The 26,420-nt window shown below is 44.0% G+C and overlaps 1 protein-coding gene across 1 annotated transcript in view; it reads left to right on the top strand.

Moving 5' to 3' along the window:
* The window catches only part of foxo1a (forkhead box O1 a), a 37,479-nt gene extending 11,366 nt beyond the window's left edge, over nt 1-26,113 (top strand). The window contains exons 2-3 of the mRNA XM_061780877.1: nt 20,634-20,825; nt 20,922-26,113. Coding sequence (XP_061636861.1) covers nt 20,634-20,825; nt 20,922-22,097 — 1,368 coding nt within the window. The 3' untranslated portion in view covers nt 22,098-26,113. The remainder of the gene's footprint in view (nt 1-20,633; nt 20,826-20,921) is intronic.
* Nucleotides 26,114-26,420: the final 307 nt, after the last annotated feature.

Genomic DNA, 26,420 nt, shown 5'->3' with positions numbered 1-26,420 from the left:
GATGGCGAGTGTCAGCGTCAATGTAATTTAAAAAACAAAACAAAAAACATCTGCGCAACTTTTGTGTGAATTGCAACAGATTTATTTACACATCAAATGAAACCATAACATCCGTTAGCCAGAAACTAAGTTTGTTTATATATATATGACATATAATGTGTGCAGTTACCCTTTAACGGCCCCATCGTCATTACGTAATTGTCCCTGCATTTGATGGTTATCATTTTTATGATGGACTGACCTTGTTTTGAGCAGAAGTCAAGGAAAAATTGTGCAAGCTTTCTTGGTTTGACGTAAAATGAGAGAAGGAGAGTTCTGACGTTTGTCACCTGTGCTGTAGCGGGCAAGGAAAATTTTCATTTCCACTTACATGCAACCTTCAGCCATTTTGGAGAATGTCATGAAGGTGGTACCATTTTGTGCCCTTTGAACGCTTGACGAGGGGTCACGGGTGTACCCCGCATTCTTGCAGTTCTCGGAAACCGTACTTATTGTTACTTAGTACATATTATCATTTTCTGTAGTCCTTGTCCTCATGAAGGTCGCAGGAGAGCTGGACTCTGTCCCAGCTGATTTCGGGTGAGAGGCGGGCTACACAGCTGCATTGATGGCCAGTCACGTGCACGTAGACAAATGGCCGTTCAGACTCGGAGTCGCACCGATTTAGACTATTTAGTCTTAAATGAACCCAACATGCATGTTTTTAGCGAAACTCGAACCCAGAACCTCTCGACTGTGAGGCAGACGCGCGCTCCACGACACACCGTGCTGTCTACTTTTGTCCACTGGGTGTACAATTCCCACCATTGCCAGCTTTAACCTCAGAATGAAGGCATTCTAGGCGCAAAGCTGATTTGGTCATCGACGTTCCGAAACAAGCGCATAGTCTGAATGTGTATTAGTGGGGCGATGGGGGTGGGGGGGGGGGGGGGGGGGATTACATAGAACAGCAGCGCTCCTGTTTTCTCAAACACACACACACACACACACACTCAAACGTCAGCCCTGGAACCGGCGTAGGAGTCCAAGCTTGGCATGGCCCCAGGACAGAAGGGGCAGCTGTGTTTCTCAGGCGAAGTGAGCTTGCAGGAGCTCGGCGCGTTTCCTGCCGTGGCCGCCCACCTTTTCCATTCCTTACCAATACCGGACCACGCTCTGTGCCCCGACTCCCCAGGCCCGCCGCCGCCACCTTTGTCCCACCGTATGTAGCGTGGAAGGAGAAAATGAAGCCTGCAGTGAGCAGTTGAGACTGTTTGCCACTTGTTAGGAGTTGCATAAGAAGACGTTTACTGGAATCAGGGAGCCGCAGGCCAAAGTCTGGTGCCATTGGTTAGTCAGCGGAACTGTGAGGCACTGTGTTGGAGGTGGTGTGTGCGTGCGTGCGTTAGTGTGTGTGTGCGAGCGCGTAACCTGGGCCTCGTAATTAAAGCCCTGCTGCTGGCAGATACACAGACACGATGGCAGACAGACACCCGGGCCGACACAGGGAACATTCCAACACATCTTTCTTTCCGCGTTTTTTTTTCCTTTTTCTTTTTTTTCCACTTCATTGTGGCCTTAATTCTTGCTTTTGCGTTGCTCCCGCCTGCTTCACGCTTTAAATCACTCTGACCAACACCAGCAGCAGCAGCTGCGCTTGATAACATTTCTGGCTCCGATCCTGATAACTTCTTTGCCTGTGATAGTTTAGTAATCTCATCTGAATTGTCAACTTTTTATTAGTTCCTCCTTTTTAAATAAATTCACAAAATAAATGTGTCTGAATTGCTCGTAAAATATTGAAAGCTAAAAACAAATATTATAGCTATTTTAGCTGGCACGGGCAGAACTCTAACCACAAGGCCATGGTGCTATGGTTCTGAGGTTTGGGGGTCAAATCTCAGCTCCAGTTCTTCCGATTTCTCAGGGTACTCCAGCTTCCTCCCACATTCTAAAATACATGTTAGCTTCATGGAAGACATTTAAATTGTCCGTAGGTGTCAATGTGAATGTGAAAGGTCGTGTGTGTATACACCACGTGTCTTGTAGACTTTCCACTGATCTGATAGGCTTGATTGATATCGGCCGATAATCAGCATTTTATGCTGATCGGGTTTCGTGTCATAATTCGCCGATCCGATCAGTGACGTCATTGATCGATCAGCTCCGCAAAAGACATTTACTCCGCGTTGCCATCGTGTACAGTTGAATCCAAAAAACTGGTTTATTTTTAGCCTTGTCGTGTGTCTTTCGACGCACTACTGTAAATATCTGACAGCCAATAAAGTTATTTAAAAATATGTATGGGACAGACAACGTTGTCAATGTTATTTACGAAATATGACAATTTAAAATCTTGGTTACATATTTTCACAAGAATCATGGAAGTTGACACACATGATTTGCCTTCGCGGGCCACATAAAATCATGTGGCAGGCCGAATCTGGCCCCCGGGCCTTGAGTTTGACACCTGTGCTCCAAAGGTTCGGTGTGGGTGAAGAAATGTAATTAAACATAAAGTCATTTCATTGCAGTAAGTTAGCACCCATTGTTTCTGTCATGTAATGTTAGGTTGACCTGACTCATTAGAATACACGACCTGACTAGAGCAGTGATTTCCAACCTTTATGGAGCGAAGGCACATATTCTACAATTGGAAAATCTCACAGCACAACAACAAACAAAAAAGTCACAAAAAGTAGATACACAGTGATTACTGTATGTACTTCCTGCCATCTAATAGAAGAGCATTTATTTGTCGTGTCTGTCACTATGCCTCACTGGCATAAATAGAGGGAAAAAGATGCATTATTTCTTGTAAATGAATCATTTTTTGAGCAGTTAAGTCAAATGTGATAATTTCCCACGGCACACCTGAAGATCGCTCATGGCACACCAATGTGCCACGGCACACTGGTTGGGAGTCATTGGACTAGAGAATACTTTTGAAGATACTCGGTATACAGCACACAAGTATAGAGAGTAAACGAACAAGTCATTTAAATAGACACACTGCTCCATCTTTTGATCGGTTATCGTTTTTTTTTTTAAACTCGCTGATCGGCTCCAAAAATCGTGTAGAGCCTAGTGTCCTGTGATTGTTTCTCTCTGGCTGTCACGGCACTGCAACACTCGCAAACGCGTTTATACTGGCGAAAATGAGGCCACATGAGGTGAGCTGGGGGCTCGCACAGTATCCTGACATCACAGTTAAAAAAAAAAAAATGTTTTGCTGAAAATGTAGAGCTCCAAATTTTATGAGCTTGAAGGCATTCAACTGGTGCCAGTGCACAGCTGGGGTCCATTTGAGGTCCTTACTATTCATGACAGGGCGTCCTCGGTTTTGCGGTTACAAATGGCGCGCAATAAACTGCGTTGTCACGGGGTACAAGACCACTCAGTGACCACCGTACTTACTGTTAATCCGTCTGATTGGTTTATATTTATGGTCTGGAAGTGTTTTTCACTCAAATATTTACTGTAATTGTGACTTTTTAAATGCGTTAGCTATGGCTGCAACAAACAATTATTTTACTATTCAATTAATCTGAAGATTATTTTTTGATTAATCGATGAATTGGATTAAAAAACATTTAATTTCCATGCTTTTATTTAAAAAAAAAAACAGACCTTATTTTAAATTGACAGTACAGAAAATGCACACACATCACTTGATTATGATTCAGTTCCCTGAAAAAATGGACAAAAATGTTGATGATTGTTTTCCAAAGTAAAAGCAGATGTTTGCAAAGATCTTACTTTCATTAAACACACAGATCACAGTCTGCTTTCCTGGAGGACTGCAGATATCTGAGAAGATAAACTTTTCAGAGTCTGAAATTCAGAGGATTTGGAGAATTTTAAGTTAAACAAAGTCGCTAAACAATTAATCGATCATCAAAATAGTTGATGATTAATTTGTGAATCGATTAGTTGTCGATTAATCGATATATCTGTGTAGATTCTCAGTCATCCAGGTCATGGAAATCTGCAAAAGTGGAATCAAGCCAAGTGGACCGGTCTTGTTTGTTGAAGACATTTTTCAAAAGTCAATAGTGCGCATTATACCTGGGTATAAGAGAACATGAAAAAGACTTTCACATTTTATAAATGTATGTTGCCATCTAGAGGTTATGAAAAAGCTGTACACTTTCATTCCAATATGCCACCGCCCCCCTCGAGGTTATGAAAAAGTTGTACACTTTCATTCTAGTAGGCCACCTAGTGGTAATGAAAAAAGTGTAGCTACACTTTCATTCCTATATGACAGGGGTACATATGACCACATGTATGTACAGCTGTGCTCCTAAGTTTACATACCCAGGCAGAATTTGTGAAATATATATATATATATATATTTTTTTAAATACGACTGATGACTGAACAACAACCATCATTAATGTCTTTATGGCTATGTTTTGTTTAGTGATTATGCTTTTCTGAAATGCTTGACAGTTTAATTTGAATCCCAGTAAAGTAAAATTAAATCACACACATCTTACAAATTCTGCGTGGGTAATCAAACATATGGCACAACTGTGTGTTTTCTCATTTGAAATTCACAGCCCTACTTTTATTTAGTAAAATAAGAGCAAGTAATTAAAAAAAGTATTATGTGTTCAAATAAAGTGCTTAACTTCAGAATAATTCTTTGAAAAAAACTAACAACATACAGAAACTACTTACTGTTTTGATCATATGGGTAGAAGCAAAATCATGCATTGTAAAAATGCATTTTACATAGGTTGAAGGGATTTCCAGAATGTTTTGGTCAACTTTGGGGGTGCGCATTATACTACCTCAATTCCAATGAAGTTGTGACGTTGCGTTAAACAACGTTAAATAAAAATAACATTTAATTGAATACACTACACAGACAAGATATTTAATGTTCAAATTGATCAACTTGATTGTTTTTAGCAAATAATCATGAACATAGAGTTTTATGGCTGCAACACGTTCCAAAAAAGCTGGGACAGGGGGCAAAAAAGACTGAGAAAGTTGAGGAATGCTCATCAAACACCTGTTTGGAAAATCCCACAGGTGACCAGGCTAATTGGGAACAGGTGGGTGCAGCCATAAAATGAATGATTATTTGCTAAAAACAATCAAGTTGATCAGTTTGAACATTAAATATCTTGTCTTTGTAGTGTATTCAATGAAATATAGGTTGAACATGATTTGCAAATCATTGCATTCTGTTTGTATTTATGTTTAACACAACGTCCCAACTTCATTGGAATTGGGGTTGTACATGGGTGTGCGTTATACACGAGAAATTATGGTAAATGTAGCGTTAGCGTATGACAGTGATAGACTGCTTCCGCTATTAATTTGACGTATAACCTGTACAAATTTGAAAAAAAAAAAAATAAAATTATCTTTTCGAGAGAGGAATTAAAAATAAACAACTGAGTTACTGTGGTTTCACAAGTGTGTACATCTTATAACTGGAGATGTGGCATTGTTCAGAATGAACAAATCACATTCAAACTCACGTTTCGTGGAAGTCAGCACACCCCTGCCACCATTTAAAGGGATGGATGGATGATGCATAGATAGATAGATTGATAGAAAAGAAATGTATAAATATCTTCAACAACCATATTATGCGTTGATTCGAGATTTTTAATCTTTGCAGAGTAAGGTCGATTTAAACACAATCCGTAAGAATGCTATACAATTGTCCTTTTTTTTCTTTGTACAAAATCCAAGTATAATTCAATTAAAGAAATGATCATGAGCAAGTGCTGGTGGCACCAGAAAGTCAGTGTCTGTCCTTACAGTACGATGAGAGCCAAGGAGTCCATTATTCCACCGATGCGTGTGAAATGCGACGCGACTGACTGACAAACACCGTCATCGTGTTCGCCGTGATGTCACCACACCCGTCCAGGCTTTTGGGATTGAGAACTAACGCAGAATTGAGAACTAACCCTGTTTTCACAACCCGCTGTTTTCTTTCCCCCTGGAGTTCCCTCTCCCAAATTCTCTCACCGCGAGGAGTTAACATCTGAAGTTCGGATTGGAAGCGGTCGAGGCAGGAAATCAGCCCGGAGGCAGCCAAGGATTTTTGAAGTGGGAGTCTTTTAGTCTGCGCTAACGCACAAACAAACGTGAATAAATGGGCATTTACTGTTGATCCACCTGACATTATGGCAAATATTATTGCAGCTTAGTTTCGGAGGCCTTCTTCTAGGTTTTATCATCAAATCTACATCTAGTAAGTCTTGATGTATTATTCTGTCCTTTGGTGGCCAAGGAGAAGCAACACGATTGAATCATCATGATGCGCAAATTGTTCAATTCTTTCATTTTATCGCTGTATGTTTCTTTAAAGTGCAATAGAATGAGTGTTTTGTCTTACGAGCGCAGTCATGGAATAAATTGCACTCGTAAGTCAAGGCACCGCTGTATTTCTGATTTGGTCGAGCCTAAAGCCTCTCAAAACGAAGCGTACGATGGCCACTGATGGGATGTGTGTTCCCATCTAAAAATGTCTTTTACGGTCCACGACGGAGTCCAGCGCTTGTTAAAACTGTTTACTAATAGTAGCCGCTAGCGCCGCCTGCATGAAGCTTTTATTCACGTGGAAAGGATCCAGGAAACTTCCCCGCAAAGTGACTCTTTAATTCGACCAAGTTGTGTTTTCCACCCAGCTCTCACAAGCGCCGTGGTTCACGACCTGCCAGAGGTGAGCTCGTGAGATCATTCCCGCGTCGCGGCATCCAGTCGGCCCTCCGTTCGCAAATAGCGCCCGTGGTCAGGTAAACATCTATTTGGGATGAGTCACATTGTTTACGCCGTCCGAGGCGTTGGTAGCGGAGCGCGTGAGCGACTGATTTGGTGCCGGTTGTGGCCTGGCTTTGTGGCGTAGTACGCTTCTGGAATCTCGACTCGTCATAGAGCAAGAGCTCAGCTCACATTTGTTCACACATGAGAAACACTCCCTCCCATCAGCGCCCTCTAGTATGCGTGTGTGTGTGTGTGTGTGTGTGTGTGTGTGTGTGTGGCGGCAAACACACACCGAGCAGAGTAACACTTTTACGGGACTGCCGAGAGCCCCAAAACCACAGGCATTACCCAGACACACATTGTTGTTCGAATCCCGCCCTGAAGCTATTATGCATGGAGCCTGTCAGACTGGCCCGGCATTTAGAGCACACACACACACACACGCGCACACACACACACAATCATACGTGTTTCCAAGCAATCGATTGGAGGTGTGTGTTATGTCGTCACGAATGCAAACAGTGGAGTCTGTACGCCAAGGGACAATCCAGTTTGTAGCATGAAATCCTAATTTGGTTTGTGTAGAGACTCGAAATCGCTTTGGCATTGTAACAGCGTGGCACGGCGTAACCTGCCGGGGAACTCAATAAAAATGAAACAGAAATCCACATGAAGAACTAAAAAAAACAAAAACACATGGAAGACATTCCGGTATTTGGTGTTCTATCGAGACATGTGGCTTTTCTTTGTAACATATTTCGTTTCCGTTTGCTCACGTGGAAGTGACCAGTATCTGTCGACCAATCAACACACTCCGCTCTGCCCGTCTTTTAGTTTTAAAGGGACGGAGCCCACCCACTTCTAATGTGGGGGCAAGCACAGCTTTTGTTACCATGACCACCGGACTCTAGTTATATCTTATGATGAAGCGTTTTCCAAAACATCCATATATTTATATATATGTTGGTGCCAAGCAACTATATTGAAGGGCGGGGGAGGAGCTTCATTGAGTTAGGACTTAACCTTGCACAGCACAGAGTCTGAAGAAAAAAACAAGCACACATAAGGGCAGTAAAAGAACAGGTTGTATTTTCACTCGTGGAGGCAGCACTTCCTTCCGTCTTTCCGTGCAGTCCGGCTGTCACTTGAAAATTGTGTTTCTTCGCGCCCCCTCGCTGCCAAGCCATGAGCAGAGAAACTTGATGCACTTTGTGGATTGCTGGCACATTTTGGAGAAAAGGCAGAGAACAAAGGATTTACTGTGTGTGGTGTAATTTCACACTTTTGTTTGTTGAGGCCAGAAACTCCCGAGATGTTGCATGAAAGCACTTCAAAATGAATTTTCCATATTTCCCGTTTAACCAACGCTTGTCTTGAGATAAAGACTTTCGAGTTCCCGTCCTCAGTTTCTCCCCGTGACTCTGCCGCTCGCATCCCGTAGCTGACAGGAAGTGCGTGCGCACCGTGTTGCCGCGCCACGGGCCGTGATGTCACCGCAACTCCGGAAGCGAAACCCCGCACTAGATTCTTCTTCCTCTTCCCTTCATTTTTTTCATTCTTCCTCTTTGCTATTGTCCCACGAAGGGAGCATTCCGCTGGAAGTCATTAAGACCCGGAGGAGTTGTGTGTTTTTGTGGCAAATGTATCGCTAGTCCTGTGCGACTGTCCAACTTAATAAGCAGAAACGTAAAAACTGCGGTACCTCGACTTACAAACTTCACAACCCAAGAATCAGACGCGCCACCACGCCGGGGTGAAGCCATTAAAAAAGGAGCGCCAGTCACCGGTGCACTTTCAGCCATTTCGCGAACAGCCAAACACACACATTCAAAATGAAGACACTCGCAAGGAGCAGGGAGATGACGCTCACACGCAGACTAAGCGACTCCACCTTCTGACATCATTCACTAATAGAACACACCGATGCCACAGTGCCACCACCATTGTTATTACAGTATATAAAGCCGGTTTATTTCTTTACCTTCTCTTTTATTATGTTTTCATACAATTCAGTTCTATTTTTCTTTATTAAAAACATAAGAAAGAAAGGAATGGATAAATGGCATTTCAATTCAATTCATTGGGGAAAATGGATGTTTTAATTGTTCTGCAATTTTCTTCTCCGATGTTTGTACGTTGGCCTCGAGTGCCCAGAAAGGTGCCTATAAATAAAATCTGTTATTATTATTATTATGATTAAAACGGATTCTATATCCGGGTAAATTTAGGTAAAACCTTGGTCAGTGAACTAATTCAACTCTTAATTGAAGGTGGCACTATACGTATTATAACGTAACCGTCAGAAGTACAACCTAAATTACAGTCCCCAGCAACGCACGGCATAGGGTTAATTATTCGACTCCGGGGGAAACGTCAATACTTTTTCCGACGCCAAAAAGCAACACGTATGTTCCCAAGCTGTAAAACGTGTCAGGTGTAAATGACCTTGCAACCCTAACAAAAAAAAAGAATTTATAATAATAATTCAGGCTCGTTTTTAGATTTGGAAGCTTCCCTCTGTCGTTCTTTTTATGTCCATTTTCGGTGAAGTTCTCCCACGCCGGCTGTTTGTTTTCTGATGTGTCCCCATCATGTCCATCCCATAATGAACCTTTGAGAGGAAACGCTTAGTCTGCTGTTTAAGAAAAAAAAAAAAAAAAAAAAGAGGCCAGTGATGGCTTGACTGGATCTTGTTAACGCGCCTGTTAACTTCCAAGGCGGCAACAGGTAAGCGCATTCCGTTTAACGGCGCGAGGATCCCGCCGCGCGTGCTCCCCTTGAAGCTTTGATTGAACATCTGTGAAATCGGCACATATTTCTGCACTGCAAGCCATTTTTCGGCGCTTGGATGGAATGACTGCGGTGTTTCGGAGCTGCATTTAATAGAAAACAGTTCACACGACGCTTTTGATTTTCTGTCGTGTCATCCGTCATTCCTCCAATCCCCCCCCCCCCCCCCCCCCCGACACCAAATTTCTGGTGGCCTTGCTAGCAGCAGCTGTAAGACCAACCCAACTGCTGCAGCTCATTAGGGGCCATTTGCATACGTTTTTGGAGAGACTTTCACAGCAAACCCCCCTTCACATGAAATAGCCGCAAACAGCGTAAGAATGCAAGTAACAGAGGCCCCCCTTAAAAATGTCTAGCGCAGTACATTTGTTCAATACAGTTCAGTTGTATTTAACTTTAACAACGCATTTACATATTTTTTTGAACTGCTTGTTTTTACATATTTATTCAGATGAATCTATATTTAATTTGCATGTGTTTTACATTTGAATTGAATGACTACAGCGGATATCCGCTATTGGCGGTGTACGGGGGACAGGGCCGGACAGCGAATAGCGGAAATCTGCACATAACTGACGGTTATTATTTAAAAACATCTGTCTGTCTATGAAAATCCTAGATCTATCCTCACCTTTGCGGGCTTGAACTGGGGTAACGAGAGCGTAAACGTAACCCCTCCCTCTCTGTCGTCCCCACCCCCGTGTGGGTCAGGCCGCCGGACGCGGGCCGCCACGCAGGCATCTCGCAGCGGTCCGCACACTGCATCTTTATCCGGGGCCGGGCGAGGGCAACGACCCAGCCCGCTCGCCCGAGCCCTCGGAGGCGAAAAATAACCCGGCTCCACAGATGCCGCTCTGTGCATTGACAGACTCGCAATTGTGCCGCATATAGCGGCACATGCGCATATTTTAGCACGCCGAGCTTAGCCAGCACAACACGGTCCCTGTCTGTGTGCACATGAGCTGCACGCTGTTTGGGTCTGAGTCAGGAAGTCACTCCGGCGTTACACCGAGGGCTAAAACATGAAAATAGCCGCTCTGGATCGCCGCCACATTCTGCCGGGCTGGAACATGCAGTACAAGAGAGTTCAAACGTGCTACAGATGACACACCAACTAGCAATAGTGATACAATTGCTTTGCAAAAGCTTGTGTGTTTAAGGCACATATTTTACATGAGACAAATCTTACGCCACACCACAAAACAGTTCCGTGTCCCCCACATATTCACGGTTTGGCATCCCCTGATTCGCATTATTTTTTTTTTTCATGGCCAACCTAAGGAGCATCAATTATTTGCAGATTTTCCCTGTTGGCGGTCGGCCAATCTGGTCTGTTGTATACTGAACTTATGATGATCTTGTCTTAATTATATTTTCTCTGTGAAATTTGGGCCATCAGCTACTGATCTGTTGAGTATGTGCATGTATCTGTATGAATGGACAATAAGTGGATAACAGCCAGAGACACGATACTTGTAGTAAATGAATTATTTTCAGACCAATTAAGTGGAATAGGACAATTTCCAGCTCCACATTTCTGGTTGGCGAATCATTGTCTTCAAAAAATCAATTTTCAAGTCTACTATAAAAACCTATGAAAAACAACACTTAAAAAAATATATAGCGATATAGCTGGGGAACGCTGTATTACGAGCACATTACGTTTCTTCTTTGATAATTGTCTTCTGGCCTCGTATCTTGGCCTGTCTTTAAACTTTTAACGTGTCAGTGTCATTTGTCTCCTTCAAATAGGAAACATCACAGACACTTGGCGGCAGTCCCGCCGAACGCCTCGCGGAATAAATTAAGCGGCGAGCAAAAAGCTCTTTGGGGCCCTTGGACAGACAAAACGGTCACTCAATCACGCAGCTGCACTCTCCGTTTGGCCCCGTGTCCGAGCTGGACCAATGGGAGGAAATGGCGGCAGATGAGTCATTCTCGCGCCACGTTTATGTTTAATGCTCTCTTAATGCACTACTCACAAAATTTAAAAAAACAAAGGCATTTTCTGCTTTTGGGTGAAATTTCATTCTGGAGCTATAACCCTTTTGAATGTTCAACTGTTCAGTGTTTCAATACCTTTCGCACAACTTTTTTATTTTTTTGTTTTTTTTTTACCTCAATGGTAATCGCTAGTGCGCTAATGCTAATAGCGTATGCTAACCCTTTTTTATACCCTACACTGTGTGTCGACATATGCAGTTGAAGGATAGAAGTGCAGCAACTCATGAATGAGAATAAAATGGATGTTAGTCATAAAGAATTTTAATTTAAAAAAAAAAAAAGAATGAAGGTCAAATGAAGTTCACCTGTAAAGTTCCTAGTGCGTTTTCAGGTTCATCCTGAAATTTCCCAAATTGATCCCGGATTTTGCGCGCCACAGATTACAGAGACGAGCTCCGTAGCCCGAGTTTCCTCTTTCAACGCTTTCTTATTTCCTCTTGTTTGGCCCGTCAACCGCAGACTTTGGCTTAGGAAGTAGCTGCCTGAACCCTGTTTTCAATCTGCCGCTGCGCTTTGACTGTTTTGCATAGGAGCCCGCGTTTGAGTGGGATCGGTATCAGGAGCGCCCAGCTCTTCCTGTGCGGATACAACGCGGCAGGAAGCTCGCTAATACCCCGTCTCGCGCCGCCGTACGCCGACCAAAGATACCGAGGTGTCTGTTCCTCAGCGGCCTCTCGTCTGACTGTCTAACAACTCGGCTTCCTCGCAGAGGACTGAGAAAACGGAGATCCGGGCCGAGGGGGTCGTCGGTAAATACGTTAGCGGACACATTTGCTGCTCCTGCATGACTTTCTTTCTTTCTTTTTTCTTTCTTTTAATGAAAGCAGCTGTTTCCAAGAGGTTCCTCCCCAAACGTCACAGTCAGCCATTTGGCCTAAAGTGGATTTAAGGACCTCCACACTGAGCGCTCAGTGTGTGGACCTCCAAATTGCGTTATGGCACGAAAAGAGAGCCTTTTTTTTCCTTCTTCCCCCCGCTGGACTACACGATCAGCTGTGTGTGCGTGCGTGTGTGCGTGACGTCCCTGCGGTGTGGCGAGATGGCGGACCGAGGGCGGGGTGCGGAGGCGTATTGGTGGAATCGCAGCGCGCATGCAACTCGGCTCCAGCTTGTCACTTCAGCCTCGGGTGTTAGTTTTTTCTTCATCGAGGATCCTATTTTGAAAAAGACGGACTTTTGCAGTGTCTGTTTATAACTCATTGAACAGTGACACGCTTGTGTGCAGTCAAACCTGAGGCCATGTGTTGTGCTACATTAACAACAGATCTCTTTTTTTTTTTTGACCCCTCCACCCCCTGCCCATATTTCATGAAGCAAATAAGGTTTAAAAATATAAATAAAAGTCCTCCTTTCCAGGGTAGTTATTTCCTTTGTGCATTTCCCCCCCCCCCCCCCCCCTCCCCCCCATATTTCCACTGCCTTTTATGCCCTGTTGACTTTAGTTAATAGGCCAGTGATTGTGGCCCGTCAGTTCTTATTGGCGCTGATAACGTATCAAACTGCAAACACGTGAAGTCAGTTCACTCTGTGGCGATTGAATGTGCTAATGTGAAGGTGTGTTGCTTGATTTTCTGTGTTCTCACAAGAATTTGCAGGGCTAACCACCATAGTAGGATCACATGATGTTGAGACCTGGACTATGCGTGTCACTAACATGGCTGACTTGCTGTCGTGAAAATGCTCAAGTTCACACACACACAAAAAAAAAAAACCCCAAAAAACACTACTTAGCATCATGGAGTTGCGGTATATTCAATTATTCCCCAAACAATAAACATTTTTCAAGTTTTATGTCAATTTACAGTGGAACCGTGGCTTACAAATGACCTGGTTTAGCAACAATTCTGTTGACACACTACATTTTCTAATTAGTGTTGGTTTGCAAGCAGTCTTGGCACAGCGTTTGGTTTTTCTCGTGCATCATCGACATCACACATTGCAAGACAGTACTGTAACTTTGTCGTTTTTTTCTCTTAATTAGCAATCAGTGTGGCTTCAAAGAAAGTGAAAAGTGCTCGTGATAGTCTCACTACAAAACTCGAGCATATTACTGTTGAAAACTCAATGCAACACGAAAGAATGTGGCGGCCATTTTGGGCTAGCGGTATCCATTGTGAGCACCGTAAACAGTACTGTATGTGAAAAGGCTAAGACGTTGCATGGCGATTTATGAGCAAACGCCAATGTGTCGTTTCTTCATAATACGAATATGCATTTTCACTTATTTCTATATTGTACAACATTAATTTTTAACCAAACACTGGTAAAAATGAGGGGGGGGGGGAACTTAGTCCTGGTACTGGAACGGATTAATTGCATTTCCATTCATTTCAATGAGAGGCATTACCTCGGTTTGCAAACGTTTCGGTTCCGGAATGGCTGAAATGGATCCCATTGTTAAACTGAGGTTCCACTGTACACTGACTTACCTTTCTATAACATCCCCAAAAAAATGATCCGGGGAACAGGCTAGCTAACTCACGGCAGGATTTCGACAAAGACAGCAGTTCCTAGCCGACGGGTGTCTCTGGACCCATCTGTCATTTTCGATACCGCTATCCTGTTCGGGGTCAAGGGTGAGCTGGAGCGTATCCCGGCTGACTTCAGGCAAAGGGCAGACTACATCCTGGACATATATTGAGGCAGAAAACAATGCCCACTGTCACCGCGTACGTGGAACTGAACCCATGCTGTCAGGCGACTGTGCAACTACACCATCAGTGGCTCTTGTCACCAAGAAACAATAAGAGCATTGTTTTTAGTAGGTTAGAAGAGATTTTTGGCCTTTTTTTTTTTTTTAAAGCCCCTGGCGGAAAAGACTGATATTGATATCAGATGATTTTTAATGTGTTCTCTAGTGTGTAGCCCCCACACACAAAAAAATTAGAATTTGAAGGAATGTTTATCTGATTTTGCTCTAAAATTATTAGTGACCAGGAAATTATTTAGTTGCTTATTTTCGCAAGTCAAAAAGGTTCATTAGACTGCCATGGATGTTATGTAAGTCGGCATTAGTAGAAACACAAGTCCTTTGTGTTTGTTGAGTTGCTGCGGCCCGGCTTGGCCCGATAACCATAGCAACGTTCCCAACGCGGCCGGCAAAACTATCAACCCGATTATCGGACGACTTGTCAGAGAACTTCCGTAACCTCCGCCAGCGTTATTAGCTTGATTTATTGATTTTTTTGTTTGTTTGTTCGTCTCCTCTCCGGATTGCACAAATGCTCCTGAGCAGCTTTTGCGTTGTGCATGTTCAGGTGTTTGCGAGAGGGCGCGAGCAGTGTTTGGAAGACGCACTAAATGAATGGCAAGCGCGCCGTAATCATATTTTCGGACAACTTGGTAAACCCGCTGATCGTTGGTCGGCCTAGCGTCTTAGCTGCAAGTGCATAGTCAGCTCCCTGGCGCCATTTAGCGGGCAAACGTGTCTTTAATGACAGTTTTATACATTTACAGCACTAACCACACTTCTCCTACTCAGCATTTTCCCTCCAGACATGACCAGGCCTCAGCTTTAGGGTTAAGTTCTTCGGCGGTTAGACGTGAAAGTATACAATCAGCCTACAGAACACGGCGGCTCAATCCGAATGAGTTCGAGGGGAGGAAGGGAAAAAATGCAGGGGAAGCACATTTCTTTCCGCTCTCTCTCATGACGTCTCCGTACGTCATGAGAATCTTCGCCGAGGGGGGCCGCTGGCATGTTCGCACCTGTTGCACGCTTTGGGCTCGTCGCTGCAAACCGCCGGCGGGCGCTTGCGCGTCCGTTCGCGCTTTTTTGCAGCCGAGGTTTCGTTTGTGGCTTTTCTTCTGATTCGCTGCTGCGTGTTGTAGGAGGAGTCACGCCCTCGCGGGGATTTTCTTTCACGCAGCGAGCTGACATTTCGAGGTGCTGTTGAAAGTGCGGCAGAGGAAGTCGCCCCACTTTGTTGCATTAACATCCTGCAAAGTCAAGCTGCAAACTCTTGGTGCAACGGGCCCTTACCTTATTTCACATTTGACCTTTTTGATAATACTGCGTTGCCATTTTGAGAGTTTGAAACGACGGCACTTTGGCGACGCTGCTCCAATGGCTCGTCACTCGAACGCTCGACTTTACAAGCTCTTGACTTTTTCTTTTGATGTTTTTTGGTTTTGGAAAATGTACGCACTGTACGCCATACGCTCGCAGAAATTTCCACCAAGCACTACAGCTAATTTCGAATTAGGGTAGGTAAACCCTTGTCAGCTACGTTGAATTGCGTTACATGGGATCCTAAGAAACGGAGAGTGTGTACTTCACGGACACAGGGTTGCAAACTGAAGCCCGAATTGTACTCTTTCGGGACAGAGGCGGAGACAGAGACCTTCTGGGTTAGGGACACCCCCTCGAAATGTTTAGAATGGTTTAAACCGTAAATATACCACAAACTATGATTCCAAAACAGTTGAATAGCATTTCAGGCTCATTTTACATAAGCCTTTACAATAAATGGCTTACAGATTGTTTTGGGGAAAATGCCACGAGACTCTCTGTAACTTCCACTTACAACCCAGGCTAAACTGAGCTCCTCCCCACACACAGAGCTTGTTTCCCAGTCAAGATGCATCACTTCGACATACCCCAATTACTGTACTACTTGGGTCTCTGGCAGCATGTTTCAGACACAGCAAACACCGAACAGAAAAAAGGCAAACATGTAAGGAAAGGAGACGAGGGAACGTCGATTGGAGAAGGAAGGGCTGAACACTGCGGCCTTTCAGTGCAACTTCTTGCCCACTTTGCCACGCACTGCCCCTCTTTCTCCCGCCTCCGTCGTGCACATTCACACGCTTGAGTCACGGTGCGGCCAGTCCCATGACAAAGTCAGCAGCCGCCGCCGCCGTTTATTGTAAGGGAGCGTGACCATTGAGGAGTTAATGCTCGCAGCGGCGGAAGGTGATGGAGGAGGCGGAGGGGGGGGGGGCAAAAGTTAAATTGGCGGCGTTTACTTGGCTCACGCTGCCTCGCATTCCTTTGCCCTTTTTTTCCCTGCTTCACGAGCGCGCCGCTTCCTGTGAGGCAGGAAGTGGACTCTGCTTCCTGTCCCGCTGCTCTTTCATGCGGTCACTTCCTCGTGTTTTGCCAGCTCCGTCGCTCTCGTGTGTTTACTCAGAGCGCCGTCCTCCTGGCGGCGGTCTCGCACAACACCCGCGACGCGTTTTGACTCGCTCAGAGGGCAGTTTGCGTAATGTTTGTTATCGGCTTGCCAATCCGATCCAAAACTCAGCTCAGATGAAAGTGCAGCCGAGTGTTCTTTTTGCTGCTTTCTGCTTTCCACGGTGCTGCGAAACCTTGGCTTTTGTAAGCACGCTGAGGAATGTTGATTGTGATGACTGGCTGGCTGGGAATCCTGTCTCTACTGTTTCCTAAGAGATAGTAACACGTTGGCTGAGATTACGATTGAACTTTGCACACGATGATTAGCTGGAATGTTGAGATTCCTCGTGCGCCGCAAGGTAAGTCGGACATAGGGGAAGTCACAAGACTCCTGACTTTGCGACACTTGACACTTGCCCAAAAAAATACATCACACAGTAAATCCTTGCTCGTCGTGATGAAAAGAGACAAACCACGAGGAATCGACACCCCCTAAGATAGTTTCGAATTGTCGATAGTCGGAGTTTGTACCAGAAGTAGATCAACCCAAACTCTTTAATACCATTTCAAACTCATCTTGCGACATTACCCTTGAAAATAAATGGCTCACAGATTATTTGATTTAAAAAAACAAAAGCAACCCCAAGCGCGTATGTACATTCACGTGGCAAAAACTCTAGAACTTTATAAGTTCAACTCGCAAGCCAGGTGAAAGTTACAAGATGCATCAATTTAACATCTTAGTTTTGCTTTGATGGCATCTTGTGGCTTTGCAGAAAGACAACAAAGAAACGCAAACAGCTGAGGTTAGGTTCCACCGGGGGGGATTGTGAATCATATACCACAAATGCGCTTGAGGAGGATTGTTTTAGCCAAAGCAGCCATTTTGTTTTCTTCCCAACGTTTGCCGAAGGAAACACTAACCATTTCGCTCCATACCGAACTGAAGCAAACCGGGTGAGAAAAGGTGGCTTTATGGTGCTACATATTCATCTCATGTGTAATGTCATGAAATACCATTTCAGCAAGACCTCCTTGACGCCAATTACTACTTACATGGCTTTGGCGCCATCTTATGGAAGAGAGAGAGAGCACCAAAAAACACAAATAGCGAACCGCAAATTGGCAGTGGTTGTACCGCACGCCATTGCGCAAGAGTTTTTTTCGCCGCGATTGTCTAAACCGAAAAACGGAGTCAGGAGGTGCAGTCCTCTTCCTCCCAGTCCCGGGCTGCCACGGAAATCTCGGCGTCTGCGCTCACATTGCAGTCATTCCTGCTCACCGCGTAGCTTGAAAATTAGCACGGCGCGCTCGCGGTCATGGGAACGGGAGCCTCATGACTCGACGTTGTCCTCCTCGTCTTTTGTCAGAGCATTCGTGACAACGGCGGCCAAGGGCAGCGTTTCCTGGCCTACTGGCCCTTCCCGTCGTTTGGTCTGTAGCTCAATGCAGCATGTTCCATTTTTATTTTTTTATTTTTTTTTGTCTTTCCAAGTGTGAAGTGAGGACAAAATCATTTGCCGTGAACCCCCGAACGTCGGGAGCGTGGGGCAAACATGCTTACCACGAGTTCACCGCGCCATAAAAGCGTCCCGGTGAAGCATAAGTATATAAAATAAAAATAAAAACTAAATCAGCCAGTCGTGACAGCAAATCTAATCTTTTTTTTTTTTTTTTTTTTTTTTGCCAACCTTGACCATTTTCCACCAGATAACTTCACACAGAGCTGCGATGGCAATTATACTCACCGATTTCCACGCAGACCATTTTGTGAGTTATATACTCACAAGGAGCTATTGCTGAAATGATATTTCATACACTACAAATAGTAGGTATAAAAAAAAAAATAAAAAAAAATGTAAAATAAACTTCTAGCGCTTCATCAACACCAGTGGGCAGCCGCCGGCCCCACTGGGAAGCAAATTCGGGTTCAGTGTCTTGCCCAAGGACACTTCAACAGCGGACAGTCGGAGACCCTTCGATCACTGGACGAGCGACTGAGCGACAGCTGCCCTTCAAATCACCAGAAAATCAGGTTTGGGCATGTAGCTCGGTTTGAAGGATCTCGGTCTGGTTCACACTGGGTCGAGGGAAAAACGTTTTTGCGGGGAAACCGGAACCCATTTTATGACAACGTCCTGAATGAGCTCAACTGTTTCAAGTTGCAATGCTTTACATCGTTGAAGAAATGTAAAAGGAGGTGAAATGTCTTCATTGGGGTCTCCGCGTGCACATCTGAAACATTTGAAAACATTTGAGTTTGAGCTCATGGTAATGAGAAGGCGAGCGGGCCGTGATCGGAGGGCGAAGGATGACGGGGTGGCGCACCGGGGGACCAGACTCCGTATCGCTCCCTCTCGCTCTCTGCCGGCGGTTTGCTCAGCAGACCTTTGCCCAATATCCCCCCTGCATTTGTTTGCAGTGCTTTAGTGACGCCCCACTTGCTCCCGACACAAAAATACTCGTCACCCGGCAACGATGGTGCACAGTATCGCGTTAAGGAGAGCGAAAAACAAAACCAAAATGGATTTTGTGTCCTACCGTGTCGAGGAGACACAAGCGGAATGCGGTTATCAGCGTTTTGTGCGTGTTCGGAGATAAGATGCTCAACGTATGGACCAGCCGTGAGCAAAGTATGGTCCGCGGGCAACACGAGGCCCGCTCTGTCCTCTTCATCCGGCCCACTGTGTATTGACATTATCAACAGTACTGTCATTTTTGATGCATTCATTTAGCCGTTTGTTTTTTCCCTTCACTGCAAATATTGCGCTTAAAAAAAAAACCAAACAAAGCAATGACGTGAATATATGACGTATATGGTTTAATTTAAGCAAAATGATTTGCCAGTAGAACAAGAAAATGTGACTTGACACCATTTCTCAAAACAAGAAATCGTAGATATATGGATATTGGATATATACTACCGACACCTGTAGAAATATGGTGTTTCTTATTTTATGGTGTTGCTTTATTTTATAAAATCTCAAAAACATGTTGTATCACCTTATTTAAAAAATATATACATATATATTTTTTACGTGTTTGCCTTGTTTTTAGATTTTAGTTTTTGGTGTGTAAAACTGGCTAATTAAAATGCATGTTTTTTTTTTTTATTGTAGTACTCATTCAGTAATTGGTTAATTGATTTATTATAAATACAACAAGAACATATTTGTAAAATGAGCTAGTTTACAGATAGGTGTAACATTTGTATTTATTTATTTCATAAAGAATTGGTCAAATAATTACAATGAGCAACACAAATGTTTGTTGAGTTAGGTCTGACAAATGTTTGGGTGCAGAATTCAAAACTGATCTCAGTTTTTCCTCTATCACGTCAACTTTTGCAACTACAGATCCCGTTTTCTTCCAAAAACATGAGAAATACTCCACTTAACAGATATGTGCTAACTTTTCAGATATTGCCATACTCGGAAATATGAACGGAACCGGCATGACTGCAATGTTAATTTAACACTATTATGTTTGACAAAGAATATGGCCCAAATCCTCTTAATTGCTACTATGCTGGATTTTGGAATCATCGTGACAATTTCAGTTTTAATCACCATAAAAATCTAACTCGACAGAATTTTTTTTTTGGAATTGTTTTTTTTTTTTTTTTTTTTTTTTGAAATCAACATTTTGCACATTGTAACTTTTTTTTTTTTTTTTTTTTTTTTTTTTGCCACATCCATGAATGACCTGGCCCATCCATCCTAAAAACAAATGTGGCACACACACACAAACACCCGCCCAGCCCTGTTATACCCAATTATGCGCTTCTATTCCTGAGCGACATTAAAGCGGCCACTTTCTTCTGGCGCTCCGAGTCATCTGTCAAGCCGGGCGTGTTTTGAAAAGAGCGGCAGCTGTAAAATGGATTTGCACTCGAACGCCAAGGCAAATGTGCTGTATTGCTGTGTGTTTGGCGGAAAGGGCAAAGCTCTCACACTCATGTGTCTCCACCACCGCCACCGCCACCCCTCACCCACTTCTCCACCTCCAGAACTCCATCAGGCACAACTTGTCTCTGCACAGCCGCTTCGTCCGCGTCCAGAACGAGGGCACGGGCAAGAGCTCGTGGTGGATGCTGAACCCCGAGGGCGGGAAGAGCGGCAAGTCGCCCCGACGCCGGGCTGCCTCCATGGACAACAACAGTAAATTCAGCAAAAGCCGCGGACGGGCTGCCAAGAAAAAGGTAAATGGCGGGCGAGGATGCATCCGTGGCGATCTCTCGCAGCAGACTGTTTGGTTAATTCATCACTGCGCTAAGCGTCTTCCTGTCTGCCCACAGTTGTCCCTTCAGGGCGGCCCGGACGGCGGCGCCGACAGCCCGGGCTCGTACAACAAGTGGCCCGGCAGCCCCAACTCCCACAGCAACGACGATTTCGACGCCTGGAACAGCTTCAGGCCTCGCGCCGGCTCCAACGCCAGCACGGTCAGCGGGCGCCTCTCGCCCTTCATGCCCGAGGACGACATGAGCGAGGCGGAGGTGCACATGGGCTACCCGGGTGCCCCGGGGCCCAAGATGACCGCCACGCTGCCCAGCCTCACCGAGATGACGGGCTCATTGGGACACAGCTCGGAGAACGTCATGGAGAACCTCCTGGACAATCTGAACTTGCTGTCGCCTAACAACTCTCAGGTCGGAGGAGGGGCGGTGACCCCCGGGTCGTCCCAGTCCTCCCCCTCCCCAATGATGCAGCCGAGCCCCGGGTACCCTCCTTACAGCTCCCCTAGCATGGTGTCGCAGCCTCAGCAGGAGTACCGCAAGTGCGTGTACGGTCAAGCGGGGATGAACGCTATGTCGCCCATACCGATGCAGACCCTGCCAGAGAGCAAGCCCACCTTCGGGCCCGGCGTGGGTCCGTACACCCACGGGTCGGTGCAGCTGCCCGGGCTTCTCAAGGAGCTCCTCACGTCGGACACGGACCAGCATGGAGAGCTCCTGCCGTCGGTGGACACGGTGGTATCTCAGCCCGGCGGGGGCTGCATGCTGCCACCGTATAGCAGCAGCCAGCATGCGGCCAAACTCATGGCGGTGGGGAACGCTCACCCTCACGGCCTGCCCCACGCTCACCCGCACGCTTCGCCGGCCATGAACGGGCGACTGCTCATGTCCCTCAATCACGGCGGGGGCACGCCGCATCTGCCTTCTGCCAAGAACCCGATGCAGATGCCCTACGGCTTGTCCAGCCACCTGGGCGGCGGGGGCGTGCCCGGCGGCTTTTGCCCCCTCAACACCAACGGATACGGACGACTAGGCCTGGCGCCGCCCTCCCACCTGGAAAAGCTGCCCAGCGACCTGGACGACATGTCCATCGAGAAGTTTGAGTTTGACATGGAGACTGTCCTGCACGAAACTCTGATGGATGGCGACTCGCTGGACTTCAACTTTGAGCCGATGGCTACCCAGCAAGGGTTCCCCCACGGGGTGAAGACCACCACGCACAGCTGGGTGTCTGGCTAGGAACTGGAGGAGTGAGAATGTAAAAAAAAAAAATGTACAATCAACCTGACTGATTTTTGCCTTTTGGTAAGAAGTTTATTTACCTTTAACATTCCTGTTTGAAAATACTTTAATCGATCACTTGAATGATAGCGGTGCCAGATTTTGATCTATTGGACAAACTACGTGCCAAATTTGCCTTAACTTAGGAGCCCACTGACACACACCGTCGGTTGGTGTCCGGTGAATCATAAACGAAGGTTGAATCAAAGGCAACTGGACTTGGTGGTTTCTATTTGTCTGGTAGACACATTCAACTCTATTGCGGCAACGAGATCAGTCATCAGTTCCAAAACATCTCCGACGATGTCCACCTGAATACCAACAAGAGTCTTTTGCGAGTTGGTAGCTTGGGCTCCGTCGACTTAAGTTAAAAGTAGCTGGTCTAGTAGCATCTGGATGACGCAAGTCCTTATTTCCAAAGCGTGTCTGGTAGTGGCCCACCTGACCGCAAACAAGTCTTTTGGGAGGTGGTCTTGACAAGTTCGCTCTTCAAAAGACTTGAGTTCTAAGTTTGTGGCAGACAAATTCAACTCTCTAGTGGCACCTGGACAACATCAGTCCTTAGTTCCGAAACGTGTCTGGCGGTGGGCCATCTGACTGCTAAAAAGAGGGCTTTACAAGGTGCTCTGAAAGACTACTTCAGTTCGAAGTGTCTGATAGACAACTAGATCAGTCATCAGTTCCAAAACATCTCTGGCAGTGGTCCACCTAACTGCAAACAAGAGTCTCTTTTTTTGTTTTTAAAACTTCAGACTGTGGTCCTAATCGTCTGGTAGATGAATTCATCTTTTTAGTAGCACCTAGGTGCCGTCAGTCCTTAGTTCCAACTGGGAGCTCCAGGCTTGTTAGAGGCGGTCCTAAAAGGATTGACGTCTCTCTCAAAGCGACAGTTTTCTCTATCCGAATCCTAAAAAGAATTATTCTTATTCTCGAGTTATCTTTGTAGTCTTGAACCCGTTTTAGTCCCTTGTTGCCTTGCATTCCACCTTCCTACTACCATGGATTATGACCATGGATGACTGAGAACCAACACACCCATCATCAGCAGCATTAAAGAAAAAAGCATTTCTTTCCGCATTGACATTTTTCGTCAGTGCGGTCAAGCGGCGAAGATTTCTTGGGAACCTTCTATTTTTATCTGAATGTACATAAAGCCGTCACGCAGTCAGGTCTTGCGTGTATGTGTGTGTGTGTGTGCGCGTGCGTGTGTGTGTGTGTGCTGTCTAAAGATCACATTAAGTTTACACAACAGAAACAAAAATCCAATCTGGCTCCAAGAGAAAACTGGATGTTTTTTTTTAGAAAAAAAAAAAGAAAATTATTTTTGTAGTTGTCGAGCCGTTCCATGCCTCGCGAACGTCTCCAACGCTTCTGCCTGTACATAACTTAAGATTGTATATTAACTTTACATTGTATATGTTTACTAGATAGTAGTGTGTATACAGTATATATATATATATATATATATATATATATATATATAATTTTTTTTTTGTTTTTTTTTTGGAGACATAAATTATTGTGTTTAATACAGATTTATTCTGGTGCACGACCTGCACTCTGAATGTTAATACCACAGGGGCCTATTTAAGTAGTTCTTTCCTGTGGGCTTGAAGGTTTAGTTTTTGTCTAAATATCTATATCTATATAGATATAGATATATCTATATATATCGTACAAGTCTCGACGATGGTCAGATCTTCTCTTCAAGGAAACACGCAGCAGCGCACTTCCACTGAGTCTCGCCTTCTCGTTCCTTCAAGAAATTGTTGCGAAACTGACTGTCGATTGTCATTGTGAGCAGTTCTCCAAGTGCTTTTCTGCAGCTGTGAAATAAATGAGAGGTCAAGGTTTTTGTTCTTTTCATGTTCATGTTTCATGCATCCAAAAAACCTTTCACTCTTCAACCTTCCTGTTCCTGGGTCCAATTGACCCACACACAAAAACTCTACTACTGCTGGTCTTGTTTTATACGAGGGTGTTTTGTTTTTTCTACATTCGATTTGACGCCATTGAAGCCGCCATCCCACCGAGCGGTACGGTTCCGTTCGGCTCACCAACGATTCCCGCTCGTGTTTCAACCAAACAGCTGTGAATCCTCTCTACTGTGTCTCATTAACACTCTGCGTTAGATACGGCAGGTGTAACGGTACGCCGGAAAGCATAGGTAGGTATTTTTCCCTTGCTTTTAAGGTCACGGTTGGTTCACATTCAGTACGGTGAGGGAGCAAAATACAAAACGTTAAACGAGTGAACAGGAATGCATTGAATGGCATTTTAAAATGGAACAAAACAAAAAAAATCATCTATCCGGAGGCTGAGCTGCACTGTCTTTGTTTACCGAGTCGACATACACTTCCTATTTAGACGGGGCTTTGACTGAATCTTTTGGGACACAGAAAAAGAAGAGGAAAACAATGCTACTATGTGATTTAGCAAATAGTGAGGATTACTGTATTTGCCAACTCAGCCATTTTCTTTCCTTCCCCCTTGTTGGCTGTAAACGCTGAGCATTTGGTTTAGTAGCCAACTGAATCAAACCGAACCGCTCGGTGGGAAAAGGTGGCTTGATGGCGCTTCATATAAACACTGCCCCTAGAGGAAGGAGGAGAAACAAGCAGCACTAAGTGTTGAGTACGTCCAAGTTTAGCGTCGATTTCCATTTTGTGCTTCGTCGTGACGGCTTTTGTGCCGAGTCACACGTAGTTCAGTCGCGTTAGTCACCCGAGAACCACGTCCCAGAGTCCAAGATGTGACCCCTTCAGGTTTCACCCTCCTGTTACGTTCATTTTCTCAGGAACAGCAATAACTGCATCTATAACTGTCCAAAAGTGTCATAACCTTTAGAAATACATACCAATTATTATTGCTCACTGCTACTCCGGTCGTCGTTTCAATCAATATTTAGCGCAAGCAAGACTTTGCATCCCGAAAAAAAACAAAACAATGACTTCTTTAAAACTTAACAGGAGGGTTAAAGATGAAATATTGCACATTTCAAATGTACTTTTCTTTGTTTGTTTCATTCTATTTTGTCATCACGAGAGAAGCCCTTTTTTTAACGAAGCTGCTGTTTGGCTTTGGTGCCACACGTCGCCTTTCAAACGCGACCACATTTGCCTTTAAGTGACAACTTAATGTTCACGATGATGATGACGAGGATGATTATTATACGTATATGGATGTCAAGATGTATACTGTATATATTTGTGCCGGTCACTCAAATTAGAATGAACTGGAAATGAATCAACAGGGTTCACATTAAAAGGATAAAAAAACATTTAAATAATGATAAACATTCAAAAATAAATACAAAAGAAAAGCTGTAAATGATATCTCGACCTTTTTAAGTGATTCAATCTATGCATCGTATTCCTTAATTTTATGTCGCTATTGTTATATTTCTTTTTCTCTTTTTTTTTTGTTGGACTTCTTATGACAGAGATGTTTTATTGTAATATACATAGCGCTGTTTTGTTGTTGTTTTTGTTGTCTATGTTCTACGGGGGGGAAATGAAGTTTATTTAGAGTTTGTGATGCAGTGATTTCTATGCTAAGCTTTTGTAAACTGACAACGTTGTTATTTCTTGTATTTAGCTCATGTTTTCACAACATACAAAGCTAATTATTTTATTATATTTACATTTCTATAGTCAAGACTTCACAATGCAGATAAAAGGACCAGGTTTTTTTGTTGTTGTTGTTGTTGTTGTTGTTGTTGCAATTTTATGCATTGAAAACAAACAACATTGCACTTTTACCTTTTATATATATATATATAAAAAAAATAAATAAATAAAAAGTGCACAACAGCAAGAAACGTTCCCACACATTTTAAAATAAGACATCTGTTACATTACATTTAACTTATATACCACAGAGATACATGTGCTGTGTCATTTGCAATCAATACATCTATGTTACTTGTTCAATATAAATGTATTCGATCATAAATAAATGTACTTATGTGTTGACGCTCTGCCTGTGCTTTGGGTTCTTTAAATATTTACTCTTTGGAATCTTGAATTATTTAAAAATACATGTCAGTAATGAATGTTATGCTTTGAATAATTGAAAAAAAAAAAGATATTGATTTAATAAAAAGAATAAAACATATATACAATATGTTAAAAGGAACAACTAACAAATATTAATATATAAAAATATGACCTGTTTAGAACAACAGATTCTTTTTAATCATTATAAATATAAAGAATAAAAAGTATTTACTAAAGTTTAGCATTCAACAAAGCGACAAAAAATGTATGTTTAATGAAATAA

Source organism: Phyllopteryx taeniolatus, chromosome 8, assembly GCF_024500385.1.
Source record: "Phyllopteryx taeniolatus isolate TA_2022b chromosome 8, UOR_Ptae_1.2, whole genome shotgun sequence".
Taxonomy (NCBI): domain Eukaryota; kingdom Metazoa; phylum Chordata; class Actinopteri; order Syngnathiformes; family Syngnathidae; genus Phyllopteryx; species Phyllopteryx taeniolatus.
This window is presented reverse-complemented; position numbering and strand designations above follow the sequence as displayed.